Here is a 12270-nt window from a genome sequence, read left to right as displayed (position 1 = left end):
GTAGACAGGGTAGGAGGGGCCGGCAGCATCTCCTTCCCACAGAAAGGCAGCCTTTTCTCCTGGATTAGTCAGCTCTCCTGGATCACGCAGCTTAGTGTGTGCTGTTAGAGTCATTGTCAGACCGGGGGAGAGTTATAAATAACATTTTAGCAACAAACTTGATTCCCTTTTGAAATAACAATGTACTGGAATTACTGAAAATTTTGAGTTTACTTTGAATGACTGAATATATGAACTCCTAAGTGGCTAAGACAAAACAAAAACAAAATCAACAAAAACACGACTTTAAAGTAAAACCATTTGTTCGGAGTACCATTTTTGAGGGGGGAGGGTTTCATCAGATTCAAAATCTCCACTTAGACTTCCTAGGACAAGGGTAGGCTCCAGAAGTTATGGTTCTGGTAGGGGAAAAAGCATCCAGCTTGCATTTTGGAGGAAGCCCATTATTGTGTGTGCTATTTTACTCTTCCCCAATGCATATGGATCTGGGCATGGAGTACAAAGTGTCCTTGTCTAAAGACAGAGCTGGAAAGGTGGAGGTGTTTGTTCCCTTCCCCAGATGCCCTACTTGTTGGTCTGGTGGTGTTTTCCCCAGGAGTTGGTGTAGGTTGTGAACCTCACATCAGAGAGATGGAGGTCACTTACCTTTCCACAGAGACCGGGCAAACACATAGGACATACCTGGTGAGCCTGAAGAACGAGCTCCTCCTGTGTGCCCCACGTTGCGCCAATCACAAAGGCAGAGGAACAAAACTGCGCTGAAAGATTGGGGGCGTTTCTCACCCCTTCTCTTCATGCTATTGGGTTGTAAGCAGGAATGCAATGAGAAACTGTTGGTAGGCAAATCGTTACTGGCAGTCAGAATTAGAAGTGGCTCAGCAAGAACCTTCATTAAAATAGGACTGTGGGTTTTCTTGCTGTTAACATAGGTTCTGCTTTGTGTTGACTTGACACCGGTGTCATTTAGCAGATCCTGTTGTGGAGTCCTTGGGGAAGGCTGACACCAAGTTACAGGCACCCAGTGTGGTCTGGTATACTTCCCATCTGCTACCAATTTTCAGGGTTGATATATGATTCCATATTCCTAGCTCTTAAATTTTTACAGAAAAAAATCATCATACGATGAGTTAATGACAGCAATAATGACAAAAGTGGGCAGTTATAATGTACTGTGGAACATTAAAACCATATTTGGAATCATTGTCTTAGAACCAATTGAAGCTTCTGTTTGTGGGCAGGGTACTGGACCCCGCTCTTGTGTTCTCCTGAGAGGCTATGATGCCCTCTGGTGGTTAAAGAAAATATGTGCACGGTTATTTTGCTCCTCTGATTCATTGCCCTTCAGAGCATGTTTGGGTCTTGAGAGCAAACGGGTTTCTATCCCAAGTATCTTGCTTCGGGTTTTGTTTCCAGTTGAGCTCTGAAACTGAGATGCCAAATATGAGATCATGCAGAAATGCTGGCTTTCAGAATCTTTCTTTCTAAAGGTGGATTTAGATTGTTAAACTCTCAGGTAATTTTATTTATTTATTTGAGAGAGAGAGCTGGGGGTTGGGGCAGAGCAAGAGGGAGAATGAGTCTCAAGGAGATTCTGCACCGAGCACAGAGCCTGATCCAGGATTCCATCCCACAACCCTGAGATCACGACTTGAGCTGAAACCAAGAGTCAGCTGCTTAACCGACTGAGCCACCGAGGTGCCCTACTCAGATAATTTTAAATAATATAAGCTTGATTCTTATCTCCTTGGAAGGGGCAGGCACGTAGAGACAGGGAAATATTGATTGGTAGTAAACAAAAAGTCATAGGAAAATCTTCATCTAAAAGGGCATTTGGTAACAGCACGTTCTTATTTCAATTTTTTTGTTGTTGTTTAACTGAAGGCTATGTAGAAAACCCTTTTTAGGGGCGCCTGGGTGGCTCAGTGGATTAGGCCGCTGCCTTCGGCTCGGGTCATGATCTCAGGGTCCTGGGATCGAGCCCGGCATCAGGCTCTTTGCTCTGCAGGGAGCCTGCTTCCTCCTCTCTCTCTGCCTCTCTCTCTGCCTGCCTCTCTGCCTACTTGTGATCTCTCAGATAAATAAATAAAATCTTAAAAAAAAAAAAAAAGAAAACCCTTTCTATTTCAACCTTTGCTTATAGAAGCATATTCAAGACATTAGACTACTCTGAACAGGAGACCATAGAGAACAGAATTGAAATTTTTTTTGTTAAGATTTTATTTATTTATTTGACAGACAGAGATCACAAGTAGGCAGAGAGGAGGAACCAGGCTCCCTGCTGAGCAGAGAGCCCAATGCGAGGCTTGATCCCAGGACCCCAGGATCATGACCTGAGCTGAAGGCAGATGCTTTTACCCACTGAGCTACCCAGGCACCCCAGAATTGAAATTTTGATTTGAATTCTTATAGGGACTCAGAGTCACCTTTAAAAACACTAGGCTTTAGAGCTATTCTAGAAATGTAAGGTGCTGGACATTGAATGGAATACCTTTTCAGAGTTATCCTTTTTTAAATCTTCTTAAGATTAAAAAGAAGTGTCTTTTCCCTCTGATATCATGTCTTTCATCTTAAAAATTAATTGTAGTGAAAACCCTGGCTGATTAAGAACAATATTTAATAGAGATTTTTAATTCAGTCTGATCTGAGGTTTCAGAAAACTTGGGATATATTTATGTAGTGAATATATAGTGACATAAAGCTATAATTTTCAGCTTGTGGCCCTATAATTAAGGATTCCTAATCAGAAATCCAGACATCTTGAGGATCCCTGGACAGATTTTCAGGGCCCCATGAATCTCTGGCATTTGTAAGCAATAGTTGAGTGTATGCCTTCCTGTGCTCAGTTGGCAGACGTGAATGGAGTCATTGAGGAGGAATTCACCATGGCCCGCCTGTATATCAGCAAGATGAAGTCGGAGGTCAAATCCCTGGTGAACCGCAGCAAACAGCTCGAGAATGCCCAGATGGACTCCAACAGGAAGATGAATGCCAGTGAGCGGGAGCTGGCCGCCTGCCAGCTGCTCATTTCCCAGGTAGGTGACCCCTTTCCCCTCTCATTTCACTCCCTCGACCTCTTGAAATCAGTTTGCTCGTGCTCTTACTGGGTCTGATGGTGCATGGTAGGGATAGCTGGTGGACTTTGCTTTATATAAGACTTGTCCATGGCCTCCCCAGACAATTACAGCCCAAGCTTCTGCTTAAGGCTAGACTTTGTTGTGTGAATTAACATTAATCACCTTCAGTCCCTTTTTAAAGGATGTGTCTACATCTCTCTATCTGTGTACGGATATGTAGGTAGGTAGGTAGAGATTATAATGAATGGATGAGATTGGAGGGAAGCTAAAACTCCTGTGAGCTAAGGAACATTCCTTCATCTTTTAATCTCTACCACAGGTCCAACTTAATATGTGAAAACAGAAACTATTGCTGCTACTGCTATTATTAATAATAGTAGCAGGTTAAATTTTTAAAAAAGATGTTATTTATTTGAGAGAAAGAGCGAGGAAATGCATGCCCACACAGGTGGGGGAGGGGAAGTGGGTGAGGGACAAGCAGACTCCCCAGTGAGCAGGGAGCCCAATGCAGGGCTTGATCCCAGGACCCCAAGATCATGACCTGAGCCATGGCAGACGCTTAACCAACTGAGCCATCCAGGCGCCCCACTAGTAGCACGTAACATTTTATTGAGTGTTTACAAAGCTCCCCACACTGCACTAAGCTCTTCACATGCATTATCTCACTTGATCTTTATTTTCTTTTATTTTTATTTTTTAAAAGATTTTATTTATTTATTTGACAGAGATGACAAGTAGGCAGAGAGGCAGGCAGAGAGAGAGAGGAGGAAGCAGGCTCCCCACCGAGCAGAGAGCCCGATGTGGGACGCAGTCCCAGGACTCAGGGATCATGACCTGAGCCAAAAGCAGAGGCTTTAACCCACTGAGACACCCAGGTGCCCCTCACTTGATCTTTAAAAAAAGTCCTGATGGGCAGGTTGTATTATTATTCCTGTTTTTCAGATGAGGAAGGAGAGACTCAGAAAGATTAAATACACAGTTCAAAATCCCACAGCCAGCAAAAGGCAGATCAGGGACTCAAACCAAAGCATGTGTGAACACAAAGCCTTGAAGGGATTTTTGAGTCCCAGGGCACATTTCGTCTGCTCAGTGAGTCAGGCTGCTCTTCTGCCCACTGAAATGGCGTTTTCATTTTAGTGAGGTGGTTTCAGAAAGCAGCAGCCTCATTTCTGGTCCACCACTGACATCTGAGCTTGGTGTTTGGGGCTTGAGACTTCTGGGAGTGTTGCAGTGAGGGCTGCTCACTGCCTCAGACCAGGCATTAAAACAGCTGAAATCATTTGCAGGAAACTGATACCAGCAGGGATTGTTGTGTCAAATAATACTGAGAGACCGACAAAAGCATACATCCTTTTGGTAGGCTTGTAAACAGTAATAAAACAGTAACATGTCATCACAGAACCAGCTCCAGCCTTCTCCTCTCCTACCGTAGTAATCTGAGGGATGCAAATGAGCACATCAGGTTTCCATTTTATAACCAATGCAGAAGCAAAAATGTACTGTAAAGATTATCCAGTGTTGGTGTGTGATCGTGAAATTTATATACATTGCTGAGAAAAGTATAATTCAGCCAGTCCTTTTGGAAAGCACTTTGGGAATCAAAAGCCATAAAAATTTAAGTACTTTGGTCCAGTAATTTCATTTATAGTACTTTTCATTGGTAATGAAAATGCAAAAATTTTATTTTGTATGTTTATTTCCCAGTTAAAATGTGCAAAGTCTATATGGAAGATGGTGAGTGCAATATTACTTACTTTATAATAACATAAAATACCCAAACATCTGTTGATAAGATAATGACGTTAAGTTACATGAAAGATTGCTATGCAGCTCCTATAAAATATTTATAAAACATCGCCATTTGGAAAGAATGATTATATAAACATAAGTGAAAATGAAAATGCTCAATTATGTGTATGCTGTGCCTTGCAACTCTATCCAGTATGCATTCATACAGTTAAAACCAAGAATAGTTGATAAGTGTGGTTTATGGGTAGGGGCACCAGGGTGGTTTGTCGGGTAAACGTCAGACTCTTGACTTTGACTCAGGTCAAGATATCAGGGTGGTGGGATGGAGACCCACATCAGCTCTGTGCTCAGCACAGGGTCTACTTGTCCCTCTCCCTCTACTCCCGCCACCCCCCACCCCCCGCCGTCCCCAACAAACAAATCTTTAAAAAAAAACTCAAAACTGCTACATGGGTGAAATCTATGCCACTTCTTTCTGGATTTTCTTTACTACTTGACATTTTTATAATTTAAAAAATGGGAGAAAATGATAAACCTCAGGGCAGAGTACTGACACCTCAAGTCTGATATCCAGGTCACCTCTTGTACTGAGAATATGTGCATTTAGATAGTCCTGCCCCTAACGTTTGGAGACCAAGAAAAGAGTAGAAACAGAGGTCCCTCCGTCTGCAGCCCACTGTCTTCTCTTTCCATCTGGATGCACCAGCCCTTCTGCCCTTCGTGGAAACTGATAGCACTGTGTAACTGTCAACTCTAATCTGTGTGAATTGATGACAGGAGCTGCAGTGCCGGCCCCAGGAGTGGCCTTTATGGCCACTGGAGCAGAGAGTTCCTGGGTTTCTAGTCCTCAGAGTGTGGTCTGGAAGGGGGCATGTGTTCCATGGGGCGTGCCTCCTTGGCCTACACTCTTTGCTCCGCGGAGTGAGTGCAGCCAGAGGACAGCCCTAGTGGGGTGTTCACAGTGTGGGGCCCAGGACTGAGGCCCTAGTTGCCCTAGTCTGACAGTGACATTGACTTTGGGTATTTGAGATCAGAGTCAAGAATATCAGCGTATTAGAATGTTAAAGGATAAATGTGTTAGTGCGTTCTCCATTAGCAACAAATACAGCTTTCTGTTGGGTGCTACTTTGTACTGTTACAATTTACACAAGACAAAATTTAATCATTATTTCTGGAGACTCAAAAGTCAGAGAAACTTTGGCTCTTTATTTTCTGACATGATCTAAAGAATCTGACAAAATATTTCCAGCAAAAATGCAATTATTTTCTTCATTTACACTCATCATTTTCATCAGAAGCTGTGCTTATAACCTGACTGCTCTGTGTCCCATTTCCCAGAGGTTATTTCACTAGATGAGAGCTCAGTCTCCAGGGTTTTCCTGCTTTCGTGTGAACACTGTAGATCTTGAGTGGGGGAAGTGCCTACATATTTCCATCTGCCGGAAGGGCGCCCTGTCTTTACTTCAGTCAATGAGCTTCCCTTCATTCACTTGTTCCACTAATATTTATTAAGCATCGGCTCCATACCCTCATGGAGCTGGCAAGTAAAAAGAAATAGTTAAATCTTGCCGAAGTTGGGTACTATAAGAAAATGTTGGGACCCCAGTGATAAGGACTCTGGGTGGGGAGGGTGGAGCGCGTCCTAGGGAGAGAAAATGTAAAATGCAAGGTCTCTCAGACACAGGAATTGGTGTGTTTGAGAGGAAAAGACAAGACCATATTTGAGTTCTGAAGACAGAACCTAGAGGTGCCAGTTCCAAGAATGAAGCCTCTGCCCTAGACATTTTACCAGGACACTGTTTTCTATGAGGAGAAAAACCAGCTTGGGCTTTGGCATCTCACTTAGGTGGGTGGTGAGGAGGGCCGTGGTGATGAGAGGGGTCAATGCGAAAGAAGCAGTGAAGCACAGGGAGGAACAGAGAGGGCCACGTTAGCCCTCGATCACAGATCCCACGCCGAGGGCAGAATATGCTTTGTTTGGGAGTTGGTCCTCGAAAAAGGGACCCAGGAAGTCCTCTGTGGCCTTTTCCCATCAGACAACTACAGGCAAGCCAGGTTGCTTGTCCCTCACGCCTCCTTTTCATCTTTTTGTTTATTTAAAGCACGAAGCCAAGATCAAATCCCTGACAGACTACATGCAGAACATGGAGCAGAAGAGGAGGCAGCTGGAGGAGTCCCAGGACTCGCTCAGTGAGGAGCTGGCCAAGCTCCGGGCCCAAGGTAAGTCAGCGACTCCTTCGCAAGTGCTGGGCTCTTGGCCTACATCAGATACTCTCTAGTTGGCCAAACTCACGACGTTTCGTTCTGCTCATTTATAGCATTTCCAAGTCTCCTGAAAAACAATGGAATAATTGTGGGAAGGGGGTGTGGTAAAAAAAAAAAAAAATTAGACTATTGCCCCCACCCGGTGTCTGCCCCTCTTCCCATGTCCCTCCATCCACCCTGCTGCCCGAGTCAATCTTCTCTCCTCCACCTCCGGCCTCCAGTCTGTTCCCATGACCTGTCCATGATCTGCCAGATGCTCGTCTGCTTCTGCTCCTCTCCACCTTTATTTTCACTATCCTTAATCCTAATTAAGAGTTGTGACTACATCGTCTATGGAGGCTCTCACCCCACCTGCTCCAGGCCAGCCACTGTGCTGCTTCTCAGGGAACTCCTCTAAAATCACCTTCTATCTTGTGCCCAGCCCCATGCCTCTGACCCTTCCATGATGTCCCCCTGCTCTTAATATAAAGTCTGAACTTCAGCCAATGGCTGCCTGCGCCCTCAGTCCTTGGAACCAGCTCTTCCCTTTGCCGGACAGCCTCCTGATGCACTTTGCTTAAGGAAGTGCCTGACACATAGGAAGCACTCCAAAGATATGAATAAATAGAAAAAATTCAAGAGAGGTAACTAGAAATGTAGAAACCAAAATAAGGGTTTTTTTTGTTTTTGTTTTTTTTTTAAGATTTATTTATTTATTTGACAGAAAGAGATCACAAGTAGGCACAGAGGGAGAAGTAGGCTCCCCGCTGAGCAGAGAGCCCGACGGGGGCTCAGGACCCGGAAACCATGACCTGAGCCGAAGGCAGAGGCTCAACCCACTGAGCCACCCAGGCGCCTCTAGAATACTTTTTTTTTTTTTTTAAAGATTTTATTTATTTATTTGACAGAGAGAGAGATCACAAGTAGGCAGAGAGGCAGGCAGAGAGAGAGGAGGAAGCAGGCTCCCTGCGGAGCAGAGAGCCCGATGCGGGGCTCGATCCCAGGACCCCGAGATCATGACCTGAGCCAAAGGCAGCGGCTTAACCCACTGAGCCACCCAGGCGCCCCAGCCTCTAAGAATACGTTTTAAGAACATATGCATTGCCGTGAAATGGGACCCACGTACCATGAATTGCAATGAAAATTGTTAGAGTTCTTTTGGAAAGCATTTTGAGGATAGGGGCACCTGGGTGGCTCAGTGGGTTAAAGCCTCTGCATTCAGCTCAGGTCATGATCCCTGAGTCCTGGGATCGAGCCCCGCATCGGGCTCTCTGCTCAGCAGGGAGCCTGCTTCCCTTCTTCTCTCTGCCTGCTTGTGATCTCTGTCTGTCAAATAAATAAAATCTTTTTTTTTTAAACTTTTTGAGGATAAATAGCAATTATCATAACACGTATCATACTTTTTGACCCTCAAATCTCAGATATTTGTTGTAGAATTCATTGTATTAGTGGAAGGAAGAAAAGGCAGCCAACCTAAATGTCGAACAGTTAAACCAGCTATGGGATGTTGTTTAAAAGAACATGGGTTATTTTGGAGGTGAAGTACGTGCAGGCTGTGCAGCCATAAGGCGTCCTTAGATTAAAGATTGTAATATGTAATCTTATCTTTCCTGGAGTTATAACATCCAGGAATCAATGGATACTTGTGTTCTAAGGTCTGCAGATGAATATTTGAAATGAAAACTGTTTTGATAGGGTAGTAGGGTTGGTAATGACGCCACCTCTTTTTATTTTCTTTATTGTTAATATAGTTACTTGCTCAGTAAATACATTTTGTCCCAAATGTCTAGGCAAATTTAGAAAGATCGAGAACACCCTCAGCCCCGCTATGACCTTGTCATGTTTTCTTTATGTGATAATGGATGAATGCTAGAGATAGCACGCTCCCTATAGTACTTGGCATCAAAAAGAACTTTTCTCTCTCTCGTAAATGGCTTCTTTAGTGGTGCCCTAAGTAGAAATAAAATAGAGGTGAGAAGATCTAAAATAAAGTGGAACAGACTAGATAGAAAGCGTAATGACTTTCATGACACTGTTCTAAACCATTTTGCTACCCGCGGCCCCCCTCCCGCCCCCCAGGCTGCTGCTTGCTGGGGGTGCCGGGGGTGTGCCCCTCACCAAGAATAGGCTGGGACAGACTCCCCGTGGCAGTGTGCCATGCACCAAATGTGGGGCCTTCCTTTTTAATCTAGAGCGTGTTATTTTTTGTTTTCTTTGTTCTTAGATGTTTTGTTCTTCTGCTCTAGATTCTTAGAGAATAAACAGCGTACCGATGGGAGGTAAATTAGCTCTTTCTGGAACTCTGATAGGGACATTGCATCCAAATGCCTCTAAACATCACAGAGTGCTTTCCCATGTGCAAAGCAGGTTGTTGTACCCTGCCGTGGGGGTTGCTCACCAAGGCCAGGGGAGAGGTCAGACACTGCCGGGTCAGTTCCCTCCTAGTGTGGCCGACTTCCGAGTCACCACCCTGCCCCCCTCCCCGCCCCTCCCACTGGAGTGGACAGCCTCCACCGGCCTGAAGTCTCGCCCAGGAAGCCTGATCTTGGATAACGTGTTTGTAATTGGTCATATAAGTTCTGTTTCACTCCATGGCCATTCTTCCTTTTTTTTTTTTTTTTTGTCTTTTGTCTTTTTAAAAATATGTTTACTTTTGGATGTGAGTCCCGCCAGTTAAATCTTCAATCATCATTTAAAATTCAAAACAGAAAAAATGCACGAAGTCAGCTTCCAGGATAAGGAGAAGGAACATCTGACGCGGCTGCAGGACGCGGAGGAGATGAAGGTGTGTGCGCGGCCCCTGCCCCGGAGCCCAGCGTGCATTTGGAGTGCGTTTTCTTACTCTAGGAAAATCTGTCCCCTTCAGAGACTGTGTGGCCATGTAGGAGGGAGGGGGGAAGGACTGGTGCCGGCCGTGGCACAGTGCGGCCTGGCGCAGGACCGAGGGAAGGCGGAGGTGTCCAGGAGTCCGGTAGTCATGCTGCGTTAGTCTGTGCTTCTTCCCTGTTCCTGGGGAAGGGGAGGCAGCAGCCCCTCCCGGTCACTGCGTGGGCTGCACTGCTGTGCTGAACTGCCAGAACATGTCTTCCCTTGACCTTTTTAAAGAAGCACTCCAGATTTGGATTGCCGCGTACCATAAAGATGTTTATTTTTGGTCACATGTGAAGTGGTGAAGGAAAACGTAGGCAAAATAATCGGGAAAGAAGCTTTGTGGGTGAATAAAATGAGATAGGAGAGGATGTAGGATTTTGATTCATTTTAGGCAAACCACTTGTCCCTTTGGGTGCAAGGCCACAGGTAAAATAGTGCCCATGCGGGGTGCCTGGGTGGCTCAGTCGTTAAGCCTCTGCCTTCGGATCAGGTCATGATCCCAGGGTCCGGGGATCGAGCCCTGCACTGGGTTCCCCGCTTGGTGGGAAGCCTGCTTCTCCCTCCCACTGCCCTTCCTTGTGTTCCCTCTCACTGTGTCTCTATCAAATAAATAAATAAAATCTTTAAAAAACAAAAACAAAAAAAGCAGTGCCCACGGCATGAGCCTCTCCAGCCTCACCCTGATGGGCTGTCCTCTGGGTTTCATGTCCCTTTGGTGAAGAGGTCTATAAACATCACCATAAATCTGGGCAGTGCTCAGGGTGGGGACAATTCTCTAAATGTTATAGGGGAAGAAGTGTGGCTCGCGTGGGTTAGGTGGTTTGTCTGCAGTCACCTGGGTGTATTTAGTAAGAGGTCTGTGCCCTCTGGCTGACCTGGTGAGAGAAGCCATGTGGCTCAGGTGAGCTGTAGGGGGCCACGGGAGAGCTTTTTATTCAATTAATGGACTGATTTGCTCCTAGGATAAAAACCCCTGCTGGGTTTTATCATAGATCTTCGGGTTTTGTTGTGCCAGTAAAGCAAGGCAGGTTCTGGGGGCCCCAGTTTTGGGACCTGACAGCTGAGGGACGTAGGGTAGGAGGCAGAAGCAATCCAGGGCTTGTCATGGCGTGGGCTGCGAGCCAACGAGTGGATGACACATTTCTCTTGGCCTGGCTTGCAGAAGGCGCTGGAGCAGCAGATGGAGAGCCACCGGGAAGCTCACCAGAAGCAGCTGTCCAGACTTCGGGATGAAATTGAGGAGAAGCAGAAAATCATCGATGAGATTCGGGAGTGAGTCGGCCCAGGGGCTCTCGGAACACGGGGGTGGGCATGGCTCTCGGGCCAGCCTGGAAGGACGTGGCTTTGAGCCCAGTTCTGCCCTCCTTGGCCTGCGGGCTCTGTGTCCTGCCCTGTGCCGCGGCAGGTTGGATGCGCAGCTTCCGACGTCTGTTCTCCCATCTGGAACTGAGCCTCTGGGGGCTCTGGTGGGGCAGGTGGCAGGCGGGCGCAGCCACCCTTCCTCATCCCCCGGGAGTTGGGGTCATGTTGGTGACTCAGCTGGGCAGACACATGCCCTCCTAGGTGGCAACACTGTCTGTATGAAATTATATACGAAAATATACAACGAACCCCCCTGCCTTGGTCCTGAGTCAGGGGTTCTGATAGGCTAAAACAGACTCCAAAGGAGACAGTGAGCCCCTGCTGCCTCCTCACCCAACATGTAAGTACTCCCTGAACAGCCCTGAGCCACCTGGTCACATGCGCACACTTCTCAGGACCCGTGTCTTTGCTCATGGACCTGTGGCTTTGCCAGGATCGTGTCACTGCAGCTCGACTCTCCTGTCAACCCCCTCAGGGCCATACTGCCATCCTGTCACGGCGCCTCAAGAACCCCTGCTCCATAATGACCTCTCCCCTCCTTCTCTCTTACCTTCCTGCCTCGCTGTCAAAACAAGGCAACAAGCCGGCGAGTGCCTTCAGGATCCTCTCCTTGAGGATTCTTATGTTTTTGCACAGTGAGTGCCTTGGCAGTATTTGAACTTATTTGCAGAATGTTTTTAAATGCCCCCAAATAAAAGATGAGGGAAAACGAAGAAAACCAGTTATGTTGAAATATAGTCCCATTCACTGACACCCCCACCCTCATTCCCAAGATCTAGACTGAAGCCTCCCTCCACCCCCATCTTCTATAGAGGGAGAACAGGATTTCTGTATGGGGAGCAAGGCCAGGTTCCGTGAGCTGCTTAGGGTCACGCAGCTAAGTAGGAATCAAACTGGAGTTAGAGTTTAATTCTCCAGGCTACTGATCCAAATCTCTCTCCGTTGTGTGCAAGCCGCTCCCACAGCACAT

General features: G+C 46.3%; 1 protein-coding gene across 1 annotated transcript in view; it reads left to right on the top strand.

Annotated features, from left to right (window-relative positions):
- Positions 1–12270, top strand: part of KIF5C (kinesin family member 5C) — a 153540-nt gene that overhangs the window by 116938 nt on the left and 24332 nt on the right. Inside the window, exons 16-19 of the mRNA XM_046019619.1 lie at positions 2844–3032; positions 6926–7043; positions 9776–9852; positions 11101–11210. Coding sequence (XP_045875575.1) covers positions 2844–3032; positions 6926–7043; positions 9776–9852; positions 11101–11210 — 494 coding nt within the window. The remainder of the gene's footprint in view (positions 1–2843; positions 3033–6925; positions 7044–9775; positions 9853–11100; positions 11211–12270) is intronic.

The sequence above is a fragment of the Meles meles genome, chromosome 9, assembly GCF_922984935.1.
Source record: "Meles meles chromosome 9, mMelMel3.1 paternal haplotype, whole genome shotgun sequence".
NCBI lineage: Eukaryota > Metazoa > Chordata > Mammalia > Carnivora > Mustelidae > Meles > Meles meles.
This window is presented reverse-complemented; position numbering and strand designations above follow the sequence as displayed.